The following is a 21,458-nucleotide window of genomic DNA, read 5'->3' on the forward strand; positions in this document are numbered from 1 at the left end:
TTGAAGAATATTTAATTGGAAGGAGAGTACTGGTGTGTCTGGGAGAGAGAGAGATACAAAGAGTGTGTTTGTGTTGGTGTGTGTGATACTGTGTATGTGTGAGTGTATTTTCAGTCAATATGTTTCCCATGAGATGTGTTTCAATGTTGTGCGTGTGTTGTCATCACTACTGCAAATGTTGAACCCTCTGACAGTATTCAATGTTGTAGAATGGTTAAATTTAAAGTAGGAGACACTGTGAGCTTTGCTTCCAGCAGGTTTCATCAAGCGTTAGCTCCTGTGTTTCCTTCCTTATTTTTAAACCTCTCAATCTTTAAATGGACTCTGTTTGTATATGTATCTGTTAAAATGCGTGCAGTGTAGCCCATGAGGTTGCCTTGAAAATCTCTATCATCGAGGCAGCGTGATTTTGTAAGGGACGGGTGCTGCCCGTTTCTTACTCCGTGAACAAGAACACCCGACTTGAAGGCCGACAACTGTTTAACAATCAATGAACCGGGGACCACACGACAGGCAATCAAAATGTTGGAAGCTCATATGAAAGGATGGACCTGTTCAAATGTGTTTATTCTTCTTCTTTATGTTGTGAATGTGATATTTCTGGTATTTCATCACCCAACAAATGCTGGCTCCTCTCCACATCAAAAGGAGGACTCAGAAAAAAGAAAGTAAGAAACGTCTCCTGGTTAATGTGAGGCTGTGAAAGGCCTTCAGAAAACTTAGCGGAGTGTTTGAGACAAGATAGATAGGTAAGATTCCACACCAGAAGCTAAACTATAATATATATGAAAGAGCAAGAAGAAGTAATGACCTAGAGCAGTGGTTCCCAAACTTTTGACTCCTGAGGACCCCCATTGAGTCACCACTGGAAGCCGGGGACCCCCAATCAATTTGTATGAGTTGAATTTCAAATATTAAAACAGTAATTTAAAAAAAAAACACACGTGTTCAGACAAAACAAATACTCAAAGTACTAAGGATTTTGGGGCCAGATGTACGACCATTTCATTTAACACCTCGCAATTGGCGACACAATGCAAGGGGCAAATTGCGAGTCGCTAAATGAAATGTACAACAGTGTGTTTAACACTGTTTTGGATTCCCAATGGGGTCGCAAATTGCGGGGCTCATTAATATTAATGAGCCTCTCGCAATTTGCGAGCCCATTGGAAATGCCCGCCCTCCCAGGGCTCAGCAGGCCACCATGTCTGGGACTGCTTTTAAATAAAGCAGTTTTTTAAAAAATGCAGCCCATTTACCATGCATTTAAAAAAAAAAAAGAAAATGAAATGTTTTAGTTTCATTTTTTAAGGGCAGGCAGAGGTCCCTGGGACCTCTGCCTGCCCTTAAAAAATAAATTTGCAAATGCATTACCATCTACATGAAGTAGGTGGTAATTGCAAGTGTTTTGCGACCGAAAAACATTTGTACATGGTTTTGAGACTCGCTATTTGGAAGGGAATGCCCCTTCCAAATAGCAAGTTGTAAAACCTATTTAACGAGTCACAAATTGTGACTCGCGAAATAGGCTATGTACATGGCCCATTAGGTTTTTGCATGCGCAAATGGGTTCACGAACCCATTCGCGCATATACAAACGGATCGTACATCTGGCCCTTAGTATTTTATATTGAAGGAACAGCCCCTCTGTCACATGTATTTCATTTGTTTTATAGCATCTCTCATACCATTGTAGGATGTCAGAGCACTTTACATCACACACATATAGAGACATTGAATCATACATGTAAATCGGTGTGTATATAAAATGTTACATAAGGTAAAGGGGACTACAAGGATTACATGTCATTCATACTGGAAGGCAATTTTAAAGAGAGCTTGGTCTGGAAAAGCACAAACTCAGGATTCAGAACATAACACAGTGGCTAGCATTGACTTTAACATTAAAAATGTATTTCCGCCCAAATAAATCTTTTTAGCACCATCAGGATAATGAATAACTGGGAAAAAACATAAGTTACTAACTGGTACCATGCAGTTTGCAAGCAGCTCTTTGGTGACAGTTTATAGGTCCCTCTGCTAGATTACGATTGCCACTTATGAAGTGCACAGTAACAAAATAATCTCTGTGACAAAAGCAGTAACCACGAACCTATGCACATAAAATACTGCTTTTTTAAAATGCATGTTACACGTTCTTTGCAGTAGGCACATTAACCCTCTGTACTACATTAGTTAAGTCAAAGCTGCCACTGAACAAAACTCGCCTGGCCTCGCTCTCCAGCAGGTACATTAATCACTGTCATTATCTTGACACTTTTATTGTTGCTGGTAAGCTGCTAATTACACAAGAAACGTTTCTGTGCTTTTAAAACTGCTGCCTACGGACTCCCTGGGAATGTGTCACGGACCCCTGGGGGTCCGCGGACCACAGTTTGGGAAACACTGACCTAGAGAAACAAATCCAGGGAGGGTCCAACTACAGAATGTTGCATGATAATCGCAACTGACATCTATCAAGTCTGTGCAAAGAATTGTCAATCATGATATAATGTGGTTCTAGGCTAGAAAGAGCCATTGGCTGGCAGTAACTGAGTCATAGCCTTTACATTCAAGTTGGCTGATGGCAAGAAGAATGAACCATCAATGGCCAGAAGAACGAACCATCAATGGCCAGAAGAACGAACCATCAATGGCTGGAAGAACGAACCATCAATGGCTAGAAGAACGATCCACCAATGGCCAGAAGAACGAACCATCAATGGCCAGAAGAACGAACCACCAATGGCAAGAAGAACGAACCATCAATGGCCAGAAGAACGAACCATCAATGGCCAGAAGAACGAACCATCAATGGCCAGAAGAACGAACCATCAATGGCCGGAAGAATGAACCCTCAATGGCCAGAAGAACGAACCATCAATGGCTGGAAGAACGAACCATCAATGGCTAGAAGAACGAACCATCAATGGCCAGAAGAACGAACCATCAATGGCCAGAAGAACGAAACATCAGTGGCCAGAAGAACGAACCATCAGTGGCCAGAAGAACGAACCATCAATGGCCAGAAGAACGAACCATCAATGGCTAGAAGAACGAACCATCAATGGCCAGAAGAACGAACCATCAATGGCCAGAAGAACGAACCATTGATGGCCAGAAGAACGAACCATCAATGGCCAGAATAACGAACCATCAATGGCCGGAAGAACGAACCATCAATGGCCAGAAGAATGAACCATCAATGGCTAGAAGAACGAACCATCAATGGCCAGAAGAACGAACCATCAATGGCCAGAAGAACGATCCATCAATGGCCAGAAGAATGAACCATCAATGGCCAGAAGAACGAACCATCAATGGCTAGAAGAACGAACCATCAATGGCTAGAAGAACGAACCATCAATGGCCAGAAGAACGAAACATCAGTGGCCAGAAGAACGAACCATCAGTGGCAAGAAGAACGAACCATCAATGGCCAGAAGAACGAACCATCAATGGCTAGAAGAACGAACCATCAATGGCTAGAAGAACGAACCATCAATGGCCAGAAGAACGAACCATCAATGGCCAGAAGAACGAACCATCAATGGCCAGAAGAACGAACCATCAATGGCCAGAATAACAAACCATCAATGGCCAGAAGAATAAACCATCAATGGCCAGAAGAACGAACCATCAGTGGCCAGAAGAACGAACCATCAGTGGCCAGAAGAACGAACCATCAGTGGCCAGAAGAACGAACCATCAATGGCCAGAAGAACGAACCATCAATGGCAAGAAGAACGAACCATCAATGGCCAGAAGAACGAACCATCAATGGCCAGAAGAACGAACCATCAATGGCCAGAAGAACAAACCATCAATGGCCGGGCCAACCCATGAGACAACCACAGTGCAGTGCAGTTGCATCAGGCCAGATCTACCCAAAGAATGAATGTCCCTTGAACACCAGGGTTTAAAAAATTATACAAAAACAACCTGCAAACATCTTTCCCACCAGTAACCTAGGGCCACATGCACAAACCTTTTTGGTGGTCGCAAATGGGTCGATTAGCAGTATCGGTCTGTTTGTGAACGCGAAAAGGCTTTAAGGGATGCAGAAAGCCCCATTTACGATTCGGTAACCTATTACCCAATTGCAAATTGGGTTGCCAATTCTGTATTAGGAAGGGGCATCTCTTTCTAATACCTAATCGCAAAAGTATGTGTGAATATTTTAAAACCAAAATGAGGTGGCAAAACATTAGCAAAATACCGCCAATTTCAAACTGGTGGTCACCCACTCACAGATGACTTGCGATTCGCTAAGAATTGCAATTAGGAAATTGCGATTCTGAAGTTTTGCACATGTGGCCTGTAGAATCTAGAATAGTTTTACAAGCAGACCTTACCAGTGTGAAAGAATACAGTGTAGTGGGGCTGATCTTATGGAAAATCACTGGCATCAAGGCAAAGGCAAAGGCCCTGGACACAAGAAACACTCTAACTAACTTTCCAATCACTGCAAAAAGGCTATTTGGATCAACATTCTAAGGGCGATCAAGGAATTCATTATAGTGGATGCCAAAAAAGGCAAGCGAAGAAGCAGGGACCTGGAGTGGCGTACAAGGTAGCAGCGTGACCAAAAGGGAAGGTGTGTCCCAGATCGCACCGGCTTCATCCAAGGGAGAGAGTGGGCAAGATTACGGGGAAAACTTACATCAGAACAATGCACGTGTATCACAGAAGAAAGTTCAATATACCAAATTGTGTACATAAATATCAAACTTATTCAGAAAGACAACCAAGCAGGCAAACTGATGCCCTGTGGTGATTTTAGTACAAAGGTGGGTGACTGGCCAGGAGCAGAGCTAGAGTAACAGCAGGTCTGGAATGCAGTCACTATGCTCCGCTCCTTAGTCCTCACCAGGCACACGACGTGTTCTTATCGAACCGTCACCCCCAAGCTAATAATCTGGCATGTATCATCATTGGGTACTCACAACCAGGTGGACTCAACCTCGCACTGGGAGGGAGCACCTTGATATTCTCTATATTCTTAGTGAGATCTTAGGACAGAAAAGGTTAAAAATATCTCCAAAGAGCCCTAATCCAATTATTTAATTGGAGGGTCTCTTTGGTATGGTTAATAACATGACATAAAGATGCATTTACTGGGCCAGTGTGTCTATTCTAGGTCATCGTGTTTCATCTGCTTTGTAAGTTGTGCAGATTTCACCAGGATCTCCGAGACTCTTGTGCTCCAAACCTATCCTGAGCAGGAGTTATGCACCCGCACGCACTCCAAGCAAGATCAAGAGATAGTATGTAGTGTAGTTGAGAGAGTACCCAACCCTGCCAAACAGGGGAGTCGATTGAAAACTGGGGATTATCCACTTCAAGAAAAGCAGAACAAAACACAGAAACAGAATAACGTCTGTATTAGAATACGGGGATTTGAAACAATGAAACCCGAGCAGCACTCTGAAATGGTGGGGCCTCTAGTTTTAGGGATACCCTCATCTATAAGCCAGGATAAGTGGCCTGGTGTGACTTAAAGTACATGAAACAGCTTGTGTTCACAGGATCATGCAGTCCCCTCATTATCCAAGTGGATTCTCACAGTGCAACACATATCCACACACAAAGAGGAGAGTACATTCATCAATGCAAGCCACCAGGCTCCTAATGTTTTCAGTGGGGATCATACATGGCAACAGAGATTATCCGGAGCTCAAGGGAGCAAGTGCGGGGATCAAAGGTCACGCAATGTACAAACGTGGGCGAGATAGCCCTACATTACTAGCAAAGAATAAATTGACCAACAAATGACCCAGGGGGATTACTTACTGCATCAATGCTCGCCAAGAAATTCCCAACCTAGCTCTGCGGACCGCATCTCCCAAATGACGTGGAGAGGCAGCTCGAGTGCAATGTGTGTTCAGATGATCAGTAACACCTAGAATCGTTTGACAGAAATAGCTCCAGGCCAGCGTGGATCACAACAGCCATCTTAAAATAGGTTTAATTGCTAAAAATACTCCTGTTATTGCATTAATTTGTATTGATAGATAAAATTATTTGTCCAATCTTCCCAAATTTGACTCCGAGACGAATCACTAATACGGATTCCCAAAATCCAGAGGAGAAAGCCTAAAATATATACGCAAACAAGAAAGCGCATGTCGAGGCTATCAATTTACAGGTTTCAAATGTAAGAGTGCACGGGCGGTCAGTTATGTTGTGCTTTACTCACGTTCAGTCTCCTAAAGTACAGAACCGCAAAGTCGGAGTACTGGCAGCTGAAACGGGCACGAGGAGTCGAGCCCCTCCACTGGTATTGGAGGACACTGTGATGGAGCAAGAATTCGCACGTAGAGCGACTTGCTTGTACTCATGAACCTCGAATAACTATAATGGACTAATTCAACATGTTTGTCTTACTAATTTCCCTTTTATTCTGACATTTTGGGTGTCCCAGAGACGCTTGCATATGTGTTTATCAACCTTAACAACACTTGTCATTAAAATGGCCGCTGCTTGGCGGGGTTTTCTTCTGCGCATGCATTGGTCACACTCACGTGACGTGACGTACTCGCAGTTCTGGTGGGAACTTTTCGTGCTTGCACACTTGACTTAAAATGGCCGCTTGATGTTCTCACATGCTGAAGCTTGTCCTGCCGCTTTCTGCTTTTCTGTTTGTCCTGCACTAATAATAATGCTATAGTTAATAAAAAAGTAAGGGAAATCATATAAGGATTCCTGGTATAGAGTGTGATCATTTATTTCCTATGTTCTAACTTGTTTTCGCTTACTTTACATGTATTGAAATCTGTGAGCATGAGGGATGGGAATACTCCATATTGAACAGCCTTTCTGCGCATGACAGTCTTCTGCCGGTGGCACTGAAATCCTGCCAACCCGAAGTCCCAGCCAAGATGTGCCTGGGAAGATGCACCTTCACTTAGCAGAAGAAGCTGAAATGTACTAAATGTATCATAATTCATAGATGCGCTATTGTAATGTAGAGATTTAGGTCATGGGAACCCCAAATTCAATAGGCGGTCCCAGAGTATGCTAATTAAGTCTTGTAGAAGTGAAATGTGGTTGGTGTGTTGTCCTATCCTACTTGTGGACCAATCGAAATTGGGGATACCTGTCACTGACCCAACGCACTCAATAGGTGACTGATACAGAGAGCTGCAGAGCACTCTGTCCGTAATTTCCATAGACCCAAGCGGGGGTTTGTTGGGAAACCTTAAGTGGTGGCGGAGCACTTTGCTGGGGAATTCGAAAACCCAATCGGGGTTCTGACTGATAGCTGCAGAGAGGGTGGAGCGCAGGCGTTGCTTCCGAACTGCGGGTGCTGGTCTTACCTTGGTGGTCCTGTCCTGATCCTAATCTGGTCTTCCTGTCCTGTCCTGGGTTGTGCCTTCTGCACCTGCTGGCCTACTGGCGACTGTCCTTCCTTGGGGTTTCTCCTGTCCTTAACTGACCCGTGGCCAGGGTTGGTCTTCGCACCGTACTAGGTAAATATAGCGCTGAGAAACCTATTCTGCATCTTTCACTTTTCTTACTTGGCTTTAATAAAGTCATACTCTTGCATATTTGATTTTCCATGCTTTTCGCACTGCTAAATGAAAAGGTCATACATTATCGTTGTTATTCTAGCATGTACCTATTTTTCTCTTCCTTTAAATGACAATTCTCTATAAGGTTCATGAAATATAGATGTTCCCTTTTCTTTACCTTCCTTTAGCTGAATAAAATCTTGGTTCTAAACTCATAGTATATTACATTTTTCCATTTCAAGTTACATGGTATCTAAGAGATTTCGTAGTATAGGTTAAAAGTACCTTTCCGTACCCATCTCATAGGGGTAAGTCAACTGTGACTTCCTAGCATGTTCCTTATTTTCCCCATCCTTTAATCACACACTATTAAGTTTAAACTCTGAAAACTGTCTATTAGTATATTCCCTGTTCTTACCTTCCTTTAGACTCATAGATGGTTGGCCTGATTTATTTCTTATATGGATATGTGATCTTTGTAATTTTAGTTATTGACAGTTTAATTGATGTGAACCTAATGCTTTCAGAACTTGATGAAATTTAGATAAAGGTTTTCAAACTTTCTTGAGTTTGTGGTTATTACATGAGTGCAAAGAAAATAAGGTAGTTGGTATTTTTGTGTCTGCCTTTCTTTTACAGCTAGCTCCCTGATCCATTGTGATCATAGGTACCCGTAACGGTGGATTGGTAAGTCGGGTACAGTAGAAATCAATAGGAAGGAACAAGGGTTACTGGTAGTAGAGTGTAAGGTCACCCAATTAATAAATAAAGTGAATTGAATTTATGGGCCCAATACGTATATGATAAAATTGTTGGTTGGGTGACCTGCGCGCTCTATCAGTAATTTTCACTGTGCCCAGACCATGGTTCATCATGCATGTAAACGGACTCATTCGCTGGACCGCCCAAATGAGTATGGATGTGGCGGCCATCTACTAATATTCTCAGCGGCCCTGTATACGCACATGCCAGGCTGGACCGCTGTGGTAACGAATATGCCCTGAAACGTGGGAATGGGTCGGCCATTTTGATATTCTCAGACGGGTACCTAATACTGCTCAGTGTAATATTTTTAATTCAATTTTTGGAAGCAACATAGTAGTCATATAGAAGATTAACTAAACATTCCTGACATCTTAAATATATGGAAATAGGCTAATGCGGGGGATGCTAATTCAATATGTCTAACAGGAAAAAATAAAAAATAAAATCAGTGTAATCAAACAAAAGATTATCCCTTTTGCCATTTCCTCTTAATTCCCCAGGAGAGAATTTGACAAATTGAACACCCTGACAAAGGGCGAGAGGCCCGAAATGCATTGGGGATAGGCATGTTATTGATTTGTAAATAAAAAAATTAACTGTGGAAACATCATAACCAAAAAAGGAATAGAAATTTGAATGGAGGTCTAATTCAAATTTGCACAGATTGGATTTATTTAATTAAGAGCAATGAACATATGAAGATCTTGGAGTAAGAGTGAGCACATCAATAAAAGTATTCAATTAAAAAGTAGAGGTATCATTACACAAAACAGAGGAGTCCGACAAGGGATGGACACTACCCGAACATGCAGTTTGTTGTGCGTCAAGGGAATTTCGTACATTCCAACTCAGCGGTATGGAGTTCTTATAAGATCATCAAAGCTGAGCAGATCAAAGCTCCGAAAGACAGCAGGGGGCAGGAGAACAAATCAATGGTGGGCGATCAATGCTCTGAAGGACATTAAGGGGCAGGAGGAAAAGATTATTATGGGAGTTAATGAAGCAGTTTTATTGAACCTGCTTCAGAGATCCGTGTAATCCACAGGTAATTGTAATGTGCTTACGACGTAAGCGGGTCGATGTGCTTGCTGCGGAGATACATGTGTATGCTGAGGTTTTATTCAATTGTCTGACAAAGATCTGTGGGTGAATAAACCTCCTTCACAGACATGTGTATATACTGGACGCCACAGGTTACCGTTTTGCTTTCTGGCTACACTTCCCCTAAATCTGTCTTCTCGGTGCTTAGTTCTGTCTAAAATTGAATGGGACGTAGGGTGCTGGGAGTGCCCCCTCAACTCACCTGCGTGGCCTGCTCTCCTGTAACAGCGATGAGGCGGCTCACTCCCTTCACCAACTGGCGCTCAGAAACGATGACCACGTCCCCCACGGTGCCCGTCCGCAGCAGGTGCCTGAAAGAGAGACGAAGTGTAAAATGCATGGAATCAGGCGCAAAGAAACTGTGGGGCCGATTCACAGAACTAACTTAAGACAAAATCCTAAACTTACTACTTTTGAGATTCACAGAAGTTAGGATTTTGTCTTAAGTCTGTCTTAAGTCTGTCTTAAGTCTGTCTTAAGTCTGTCTTAAGTCTGTCTTGCCTTGCCTCTGAGGGTATGTGCCTTACCTCCATGCACGGCCTAATTCATCAAGGACATCCCTTGCACGATAATTCCCTCATGTGATGGAGAATGTGAGGTAATATTTATGGACATGACGAACAACAAATACAAAAAGACTGTTCAGAATACTTTGTTTACACTTGTATATTTAGGTGGTAATTTAGGCTGGGACACTAGTGCTAAAATCTGGGGTAGACGCTGTTCGAGCCTATTCTGAGAAGAGCATGATCTGTGCTTACTCGTCCCAGCTTGTCATAGTTGGAGGTAACTGCTTGCACAACACAGGACACTAGAAATAATGCCTGGCACACAGTGAGCACAAAACCAGTGCCCCAACTGTAATAACTGGTGCAAAATAAAAACAGTGATTGCATACATTAGTCTCTATACATTTGAGCTAATATAGAACTGGGTGCAAAGTCAGAGTCTGCCCATAAATGTTACTGAAATTGGGTGTGTTTTCAGTTATTTATTTATTTGAAATGTTTTATAAAGCGCCAACAAGACCCAGACGGGTATCAGAGTGCTTTACAAAGAGGAAGACTAACATTGACGTGAAGAAACAGTATAAGTACAATACATTAAGGCAACATAAGAGGAACCTGAAACATAAAAGTAAATGTGGGTGCTAGGGGAAGACGAGTTAGCATGTGAACAAACAGGTAAAAGCCCTACTAGACGGGGCCGTACCGTTTAAGCATCACACTATGTCCAAAGAACGTCAAAATATATTTCAATACCCCAGTAAAAATGATTGTCAAGCCCAAATTTCAAAACACAAAATGAAAATGACCGTCAAGCACGAGAGGGAAGTGTCTAGCAAATGACATAGAGGCTATTGCTGATGAGGTTCATCCAAAAGTAGCCATTTGACCTGTTTTTTGCATGAGGCAGTCGAGGGGTTGGCTCTGATCTCCGTCGGAAGGGCATTCCAAATTCTTTCGGCCAGTCCTGAGAAGGTGCGATTGTAAGTTCTTTTTTTGTTGAATTTAGGTGGTTTCAGTAGGAGGGTATTGGAGTTTCTTAAGTTTCGTCTGGAACCGGAGAGCTCAAGTTTTTTTGCCAGGTAAACGGGGATATTGAAGTGAATGGCCTTATGTGTCAGACAGGCTATCTAGAAGCAGATCCTTGCTTCAATGGGAAGCCAGTTAAGTTGAATTAAGTCAGGTGTAATATGATCATGCTTTCAGTTAAGTTGAGTGTGAGTATTTGTGCTAAAAGCACCAGAGAACATGTAAGAGCAGAAGGACAAAAGAACGGGCTTTGTTTAGAGCTTTGCAAACAAACAGGCAAAACTCGCAAGCTTCATATCATGCGGCAAGATTTATTTGCGAAGGAGTGGAGGACTGAACGGAACTTACGTGCCACAGCAGAGCTCCACAGATGTCCGTGTCCCAGACTGGGAATTTTCCTCTAGTAGTTGGTCCACAGAGAGACCAACTGACACCACCCTGACGGGATCTGGATACACCTGAGCAGGTGAAGGGGAGCAGAAATAGAGACAAAAAGTTGCTAATGCACAGATTTTATTAAAAATCAACAGCAGTATTTATGTGTACTACCCACAAATCCTGATAACGACACAACCAGCTAAACCATTATGAGACACAAACTGCAGAGAGCGTGAAGGGTCGTGGAATAAACTAGGGCTCTACTCTTGAGGGAGCCAGAGACTTGAACATTTTTTGCAAGGCAATCACATTACATTTTATCGCCAAAGGTTAGAGTCAATTACTTCATCCGGCTTCATCAGGCGTTATGCAAATCTCCGCGAAACGGTAAAAATTCTCCGCGAACACGCAGAAATTCTGCAAGCATGCAGAACTGCTTGTTCGCAATGCATTTTTCCTGTTCGCAATTGCTGTTTGCGTGCTCGGGGGGGAAATATCTCGCGAACACGCATTTTGAAAACGCTAACAACCAAAAAAATTTGCAAAGTCGTGGAACGCAGAATTTTCGGCTATTTCGCGTTCTCTGCGGAACGCGAAATTACCCAAATTCCGCAAGCAAAACGGAATTTACCGCCCAGGCCTACTACAAACCAAACTTTTTCAGAATGTATACTATTATTCCCAACTTTGGCTAACATGATTCAAGAGGGTAAACTCAGCAGGCAGGATTGAAGTGGCACAGAAGTGATTTAAGATTAAAAATGTAATAAAACTGGAATGTGGTGTTCTGAAAGACGGATAGGTCCTTGGCCACATTTGGCCTCTCTTCAGAGCTTTCTATACTATGGCACCCCCAATAGTATTTGTGAAAAACAACTTCTTTGTCTGCTCCCTGGCCCTAAACACCCAGCACAATCAAATGCACACTTGCCACATCTTGTCACGTTTCCATGGGTGGACATGACTGCAGTGGCTGAGAGTGAATCGATCATGTGGATGCTGTGGTCACTGTGCCTGAAGGTCAGAGCTCCTCACGGTCTGGGCACACCAGGGGAGGAAAGCAAGTGCTGGTGTAACACAATTTTTACTTTGCAACTAGACACCAGCTCATAGCTTTTAATCCAGATGCCGAATCTCTCAAGACTTGCTTTTCTGTCACAGGAGTCTTTTTTCAGAGATACTTATCCAGTTGGTACATGCTGAGGAGACACTCGACAGAACACGCCTCGATATAGAAAAGCGACAAATGAATATAGTTTAATGAGACAGCGGGAGCCGAGAGGGTTGAAAAGTAGGGTGTTATGTTTATAAATGAGGAGACCTTGGCAAGCATGACACAGAGTTCACTGTGAGCTTTAAAATCACAATTCATACAGGACAGCATACACTCCTTAGGCCAGACCTAAAGAGTTTGTTAAAGATGATATTCACACACAACCCATGTAGGGCGGTCGCCACACTAACTGGCCACCCACCACCCTCGGTGCATCACACTCCCTAGGAAAGCGCCAACATCCCGCAGCACTGCGTCATCACCAGCAGATAAAGGGTCACTTTCCTAACATTTGCCACCTTCGTGTGGTTTCTGCTCTCTAGGGGCAAAAACAGGATAGTCTAATTGACTACAGAGTTAAATCCGCTCCCATTGGGACTGCACCAGCTACCCTCCTTACTTGGCTCTATATCAGTAGAGGCACCATGCCCTAGGGACTTCGGACTGCAAATTCCCAGTTAAGATAGCGCTTAGTTCCAGAGCTAGTCGGTTTTTAAACACTCCACTGTTTCAGGTACGAGTAATAGATGTACAAAGAGAAACTCCTTTCCAAGACGTCCTTCGTTTCGGTAGCGAATGAAAGACAACAAAATGAAATGAAATTACATGAAACGGGAATTTATAAAGCTCTCTTAACCTGCAGGTATCAAGGCGCTACAAGACCGGTTCTCTTATAGTTGCATATTCGGCATTCAATCACAGCTCCTGCCCTTAAAACAGCTCCTGGTTTAAAATGTAAACCTCTGAAGCTAAACATAGAAAACAGACACACATGGTTGTAGGTGAATCTGCTACTTACTGTTACTAGGCGCTGGTTGGGTGGAAAGCAGCCTGGCCACGTCATGAAGGGACTAAGAGCCCTGTTTAGAGTTTGGCGGATTGGAAGGTCGATGGAATGAACTCCCCCTCTATCTCAACTTCATCGACTATGAGAAAGCATTCAACAGTGTGGACAGAGAGATCCTTTGGAAACTCCTCTGTAACTATTGTTGTGCCAGATAAACTTGCAAGAGTCATCAGGAACTCTTATGAGGGAATGACCTGCATGATAGTCCATGGAGGAACACTCACGGAAGCAAGTGGGGACCGGAGTCCGCCAGGGTTGTTTGCTCTCGCCTTTCCTCTTCCTGCTGGCCATCGACTGGATCACGAAGACATCCACAGCAAAGAGAGGACATGGGATCCAGTGGACACCTTGAACTCGGCTCAATGACCTGGACTTTGCAGACAACCTGGCCCTACTCTCCCATATCCACCTGCAGATGCAAGAGAAGATCGACAACGTGGCAGCCACATCAGCACTCGAAGCCCCGACATCCACAGGGGAGACTCAAGATCCTGAAGGCTAGCACAGCCAGCACAACCACAGTCACACTTGCAGGCGCTGCACTGGAAGAGGTTGTGGTCTACACCTACCTAGGCAGTGCACAGGTGGCACAGACGCCAACGTCAAGGCAAGAATCGACAAAGCAAAGGCTGCCTTCATTCAGATATGGAAGGTCTGGAGGTCCAAGGACCTAACGCTGCAAACCAAGATGAGGATTTTTAACACCAATGTAAAAGCGGTTCTTCGATATGGAGCAGAAACATGGGGGATAACAGTGACCAGTCCAGACCTTCGACACCTTTCTAAGGAAAATCCTCTACATCTGCTGTCAAAACACAATCAGCAACAACGACCTACGGCAGCAGACTGTCCAACTCCCTGCTCAAGAAGAAATCATGAAAAGACGCTGCGGCTGGATAGGTCACACCCTCCACAAGCCTGCATCAAACACCACGAGACACGCGCTGACCTGGAACACTCAAAGGAAGAGGGAAAGAGGAAGGCAGAGGAACACCTGGCGCTCAGGTCTGGAGGCCAACCGCAAGGAGAAGGGTGACACTGGGAGATAGATTGAAAACAAAACCAGAACAGAGATGGCTGGAGACTCCTGGTGAATGACCTATACCCAAGAGGGGGGTAGAAGGCATAAGTAAGGAGTGGAATGTCTGCCAAGAATTGCGTAGATATACACTCTAAATATAGCAGATGGGGCATACACCAATTTTATGTCAAGAGTTTGTAACTTTGGTCTATGGGAGGCAAATCCATGCTTTTCCAAAACAATGAGGGAAGTGTAGAGGAGTTGATAGAATCACCCTCCAAAACGATGTACATAGACAAAGAGATTCTATCAATGTGTGAACATATATTTAATTGGTTTTTCAGTGATGAGACTGTAGTGAAAGTACTCTCTCTTAGGGTGGTAAAGATGAGAGCGCTATGTGCTTTTTAAAATACCCCTCACACACTAAAAAAATCCAATAGTGTCATGCTTCATCATTGGGGTCTTCCCGTCCCTCTACGGGGCGGGGCGTGCTACGACCTGACCGACTGCGCGGGAGCACTTATGAGGTGACAGGACTATGTGATAGTGCAAGTGTCAGTGAAAGTGTAGGGACCTAACAAAGTGTGTGAGTACAAAAAGTTAAAAATCCTCTGGCTAGTAGAAAAAAACGATTTATTAGCTTCTCTAGCTGGGGACGTTAAGAAGGGGGTTTTGGGGTTGAGCCGATCGCTGCAACCTGGTCTACATGTTTCGTAGGCAGTCCCCTACTGCCTACTCATCAGGACCTTCTAATGGTCCCTACGAAAATAAGCTCAGTTGCTAAGTATTGTCAGCCTGTCTTCCTACAAACCAACAGTAAAAATCACTGTTAGTTTTTGCTTCAGGGCATGAGCTGGCCCCCTGGGAAGCAAAAATTGTAAAAAATAATGACCCAAATGTGGTCTCTGTAAAGAAAGGGAAAAAAAGGGAAACACAAGTATTTACATTTTTAGCTGTGAATTTTGCGCTTTCATTATTATTTGCGCCACAATTACACTCGTCAAATCCATTCACCCATTACATAGAGATTTTATGGACAGAGTGATGGTTCAGTCTGCCATCCCCTGGCTGTCCGTGGGAGATCCCGGACAGTAGACAAAAAACACAGAAGGTCAAAATTGTGCTGTGATTTGTCATTAGCGCTTATGTGATTGTCTGCGCCACAATTCTTGTCTTCAAATTTCAATGGCGCATTGCCTAAAGCCCTAATATAAGACTTTATGGACAGAGCGATGATTCAATCTGCCATCCCCTGCCTGTTCGAGTAAATACCCGAACTAAAACGTACCCTTCGTGATTAGGGTTGGTTCTGTCTCCACACACACACACCATCGCGACTCAATACACAAAACGACATTACACAGGAATAAAAAGGGAGGAACCCGTTTCCTCATACTAGTCTTGAGGTTATGGTCACTGAGTCAATGAAAAATCCCACAAACCGGGACACACCCCTGCATTAAAATGGTAACCATACATACTGTTGTGGCAACTGCGTCGTGCCTCATGAGCTGGCAATAGGTAGGAATTCACAGCGGCGCTCTGCAAAGGAGAGAGCCACGCCCTTAGCGTTATTGTGCAATCTATGCGAGTAGTGGAAAAAGTATCTCAAAACCCGTTTGTTTTAAGACCTGGGATAGAGGTCTGTAACTTACTTTGTCCGCATAGTCCCTAAGTCTTACTTCTACCAATGTTGCCGCTCCGCTGAATGCTCGCGTGTGGAGAGCGGTGGTTCTTTTAAGCTTCATTGCGCGCTGGGGCTGGGTGTGTCCAGACACTAGCGCGCTAACCTAAGATGGCCGCCCGTGATGGAACGCGGGGGGTTTGGAAAGCGGAAGTCTGCCTTCTGTGTCTATTCGGGCTCAAACTGTGCCGGCATAATAGGAATCTTGATACACCAAAGGGTCGCTTATTCACAGATTAGATGGTGATATAATGCTAATAAACAGTGGATGCATGCACAATGTTAATATCAATTTACAAATTAGATCGCTGATTGTGACAGATGAAGTTGTGCTGCAGCAAAATAGTGCACAGAGCCATATTATCGTGAAAAAGTCATTAGGGGTGAACCTAGATATTAAGAGTTGCAGGTGATAAAGCCATTACTCGGGACAAGTATGCCGGGGTATTAGAATACAGCTTGGAATAATTACGCAGGTTATGCCCATGGGTTGGCCCATGGTGCTGTGTTCCAAGGCGGGGGCTGAATTCCGCATGCCAGTAGAGGACCTCTGTTGTTGTCTTGGCCTCTGGTCAGGGTGGTCAACCAGTGAGTGGGGGTTCTTTGTGGGGGTACGGGGGTGCTATAACTGGCCCCACGGAATTTCATCGTTCAACCCGTTTTTATTGGACTGGACACGGAAAACCCATCTCTGTTCTTTTTCAAGGAGATGTCTTTCGTTGTCGATCTGTTCAATTACAGTCCACAGTATGTCTTCGGGTTTATGACCACTTTCCAAGAAGTGATTTGTTAGTTTAGTGCTGGACTTTTTGCACTTGATTGTGCTTTTGTGTTCGCCTATTCTTAACTTCACTGCCCTGCTCGTCATGCCAATGTATTCGAGTTTGCAGGGACACGTGATGAGGTACACAACATTGGAACTGTTGCAGTTGCTGAATGTTCTTTGTTCCCATGTGGTCCCGTTGTTGAAGGTCAATTTTTTGCTTTTCCTGGTTAGACAACATACCTTGCATCCACCGCAGGGGTAGTGCCCTTGTACAAAGTTAGGGTTGCCAGTGCTGTTCACCCTGTTGGCCTTTGGTCTGGTATGGACCAAAATGTCCCTGACACTTTGTGCTCTTTTGTGCGAGAACATTGGTTTCGGGATTTCCAAACCCCCACTGTTGAGAATCTTCCAGTTTTTGTTGATTATTTTGCTAACCTGGTCAGAATTGGTGTTGTACGTGGTTACACATATGGGTCTCTGCTCTTCCACTTTTCTTACTTTGTCCTCCAGGAGGCTTTCCCTGCAATTGTTCCTCGCTCTCTTGTAGGCTTGATCAATAATCCTCGATGGGTAGTTCCTCATTTTCAATTTTTGCTTTAGCTCTTCTGACTGAGTTTTGAAATTTGCAACTTCCGTACAGTTCCTGCGGAGACGCAGGAACTGGCCGTAGGGGAGGTTATCCCTCAGGTGTCTCGGGTGAAAGCTCTGATACATTAAGAGACAGTTTTTGGAAGTGCTTTTGAAATGGGTTGTAGTCATCAGTCTTCCATTTTTGGGGAAAATGTTTAGATCCAGGAATACCAGATTTGTTTTTGTTGTGACGCTGGTGAATTTGAGGAATTCATCCTGATAGTTGAGCCATGTCAGGAACTGTTGGGCACTCTTATCATCGCCGTCCCAGATGATGAGGATGTCGTCAATATACCTCTTCCAGGTTAAGATCTTAGGCCAGAATGGGTTGATGGTGTTTAATATTCCTCAAATTCAAATGGAAGACTGATGACTACAACCCATTTCAAAAGCACTTCCAAAAACTGTCTCTTAATGTATCAGAGCTTTCACCCGAGACACCTGAGGGATAACCTCCCCTACGGCCAGTTCCTGCGTCTCCGCAGGAACTGTACGGAAGTTGCAAATTTCAAAACTCAGTCAGAAGAGCTAAAGCAAAAATTGAAAATGAGGAACTACCCATCGAGGATTATTGATCAAGCCTACAAGAGAGCGAGGAACAATTGCAGGGAAAGCCTCCTGGAGGACAAAGTAAGAAAAGTGGAAGAGCAGAGACCCATATGTGTAACCACGTACAACACCAATTCTGACCAGGTTAGCAAAATAATCAACAAAAACTGGAAGATTCTCAACAGTGGGGGTTTGGAAATCCCGAAACCAATGTTCTCGCACAAAAGAGCACAAAGTGTCAGGGACATTTTGGTCCATACCAGACCAAAGGCCAACAGGGTGAACAGCACTGGCAACCCTAACTTTGTACAAGGGCACTACCCCTGCGGTGGATGCAAGGTATGTTGTCTAACCAGGAAAAGCAAAAAATTGACCTTCAACAACGGGACCACATGGGAACAAAGAACATTCAGCAACTGCAACAGTTCCAATGTTGTGTACCTCATCACGTGTCCCTGCAAACTCGAATACATTGGCATGACGAGCAGGGCAGTGAAGTTAAGAATAGGCGAACACAAAAGCACAATCAAGTGCAAAAAGTCCAGCACTAAACTAACAAATCACTTCTTGGAAAGTGGTCATAAACCCGAAGACATACTGTGGACTGTAATTGAACAGATCGACAACGAAAGACATCTCCTTGAAAAAGAACAGAGATGGGTTTTCCGTGTCCAGTCCAATAAAAACGGGTTGAACGATGAAATTCCGTGGGGCCAGTTATAGCACCCCCGTACCCCCACAAAGAACCCCCACTCACTGGTTGACCACCCTGACCAGAGGCCAAGACAACAACAGAGGTCCTCTACTGGCATGCGGAATTCAGCCCCCGCCTTGGAACACAGCACCATGGGCCAACCCATGGGCATAACCTGCGTAATTATTCCAAGCTGTATTCTAATACCCCGGCATACTTGTCCCGAGTAATGGCTTTATCACCTGCAACTCTTAATATCTAGGTTCACCCCTAATGACTTTTTCACGATAATATGGCTCTGTGCACTATTTTGCTGCAGCACAACTTCATCTGTCACAATCAGCGATCTAATTTGTAAATTGATATTAACATTGTGCATGCATCCACTGTTTATTAGCATTATATCACCATCTAATCTGTGAATAAGCGACCCTTTGGTGTATCAAGATTCCTATTATGCCGGCACAGTTTGAGCCCGAATAGACACAGAAGGCAGACTTCCGCTTTCCAACCCCCCCGCGTTCCATCACGGGCGGCCATCTTAGGTTAGCGCGCTAGTGTCTGGACACACCCAGCCCCAGCGCGCAATGAAGCTTAAAAGAACCACCGCTCTCCACACGCGAGCATTCAGCGGAGCGGCAACATTGGTAGAAGTAAGACTTAGGGACTATGCGGACAAAGTAAGTTACAGACCTCTATCCCAGGTCTTAAAACAAACGGGTTTTGAGATACTTTTTCCACTACTCGCATAGATTGCACAATAACGCTAAGGGCGTGGCTCTCTCCTTTGCAGAGCGCCGCTGTGAATTCCTACCTATTGCCAGCTCATGAGGCACGACGCAGTTGCCACAACAGTATGTATGGTTACCATTTTAATGCAGGGGTGTGTCCCGGTTTGTGGGATTTTTCATTGACTCAGTGACCATAACCTCAAGACTAGTATGAGGAAACGGGTTCCTCCCTTTTTATTCCTGTGTAATGTCGTTTTGTGTATTGAGTCGCGATGGTGTGTGTGTGTGGAGACAGAACCAACCCTAATCACGAAGGGTACGTTTTAGTTCGGGTATTTACTCGAACAGGCAGGGGATGGCAGATTGAATCATCGCTCTGTCCATAAAGTCTTATATTAGGGCTTTAGGCAATGCGCCATTGAAATTTGAAGACAAGAATTGTGGCGCAGACAATCACATAAGCGCTAATGACAAATCACAGCACAATTTTGACTTTCTGTGTTTTTTGTCTACTGTCCGGGATCTCCCACGGACAGCCTGGGGATGGCAGACTGAACCATCACTCTGTCCATAAAATCTCTATGTAATGGGTGAATGGATTTGACGAGTGTAATTGTGGCGCAAATAATAATGAAAGCGCAAAATTCACAGCTAAAAATGTAAATACTTGTGTTTCCCTTTTTTTCCCTTTCTTTACAGAGACCACATTTGGGTCATTATTTTTTACAATTTTTGCTTCCCAGGGGGCCAGCTCATGCCCTGAAGCAAAAACTAACAGTGATTTTTACTGTTGGTTTGTAGGAAGACAGGCTGACAATACTTAGCAACTAAGCTTATTTTCGTAGGGACCATTAGAAGGTCCTGATGAGTAGGCAGTAGGGGACTGCCTACGAAACATGTAGACCAGGTTGCAGCGATCGGCTCAACCCCAAAACCCCCTTCTTAACGTCCCCAGCTAGAGAAGCTAATAAATCGTTTTTTTCTACTAGCCAGAGGATTTTTAACTTTTTGTACTCACACACTTTGTTAGGTCCCTACACTTTCACTGACACTTGCACTATCACATAGTCCTGTCACCTCATAAGTGCTCCCGCGCAGTCGGTCAGGTCGTAGCACGCCCCGCCCCGTAGAGGGACGGGAAGACCCCAATGATGAAGCATGACACTATTGGATTTTTTTAGTGTGTGAGGGGTATTTTAAAAAGCACATAGCGCTCTCATCTTTACCACCCTAAGAGAGAGTACTTTCACTACAGTCTCATCACTGAAAAACCAATTAAATATATGTTCACACATTGATAGAATCTCTTTGTCTATAGGCAAATCCATGCCACAGTTTCTTAATACTGAGCAGGGAAACATTTACATATGCTGAGTCTGACGTGGAATCATTTGCACGGTCATTGGTTATCCTGAACATTAATCCAGTATTTGTAAAGCGCACAATTACCCAAGGGTGTCAAGGCGCTGGGGGCCGTAGGGGAGATAAAGCGAGCACATGGTGCTGGACTAACCTGCCGCCCGGTCAGGGGATCGAACCATGAACCCTGTGGTCCGGAGTCAGAAGCCCTGGCCGCTGCGCCACACCTTTTCCACATCTTTCATGTATGTCAACAGGAGCGGACCAATATTGGCCATCTCTTGTCTAAGCCAAGTCTATTGATCCCAGGTTTCCGCTTTACTGCATTACACACCGCTAGAGGGCACGTCATCCAGTGCCCCTGGATCCCTTCCTGCACCCCAAAAAGACAGTGACGTCTTGTGCATTATAGAGGAGACTAAAAAGATTCAAATGGTGTGACTCAGCGTTCCATGTGTGTCGGACACGTTTGTGACCACAGCTCCTCATAAGTCGATAAAGGCACGCAATACAGTCCCACCAGAAAACCTTCCCGCAGACTTGAGCTGACTCTATAAGGGGACAGAACTTTAACAGGTGCAGATATGAACAATCATGCTGCAATCTGT

The 21,458-nt window shown here is 44.2% G+C and overlaps 1 protein-coding gene across 3 annotated transcripts in view; it reads right to left on the reverse strand.

Moving 5' to 3' along the window:
• LOC144822096 (alanine--tRNA ligase, mitochondrial-like) overlaps positions 1-21,458 on the reverse strand; it is a 198,704-nt gene that overhangs the window by 56,917 nt on the left and 120,329 nt on the right. For all 3 annotated transcript variants that reach the window (XM_078679217.1, XM_078679219.1, XM_078679218.1), the window contains 2 exons: positions 11,264-11,373; positions 9,583-9,691 (listed from right to left, as the gene is read on the reverse strand). In XM_078679217.1, coding sequence (XP_078535343.1) covers positions 9,583-9,691; positions 11,264-11,373 — 219 coding nt within the window. The remainder of the gene's footprint in view (positions 1-9,582; positions 9,692-11,263; positions 11,374-21,458) is intronic.

The sequence above is a fragment of the Lissotriton helveticus genome, chromosome 3_1, assembly GCF_964261635.1.
Source record: "Lissotriton helveticus chromosome 3_1, aLisHel1.1, whole genome shotgun sequence".
NCBI classification, from domain to species: domain Eukaryota; kingdom Metazoa; phylum Chordata; class Amphibia; order Caudata; family Salamandridae; genus Lissotriton; species Lissotriton helveticus.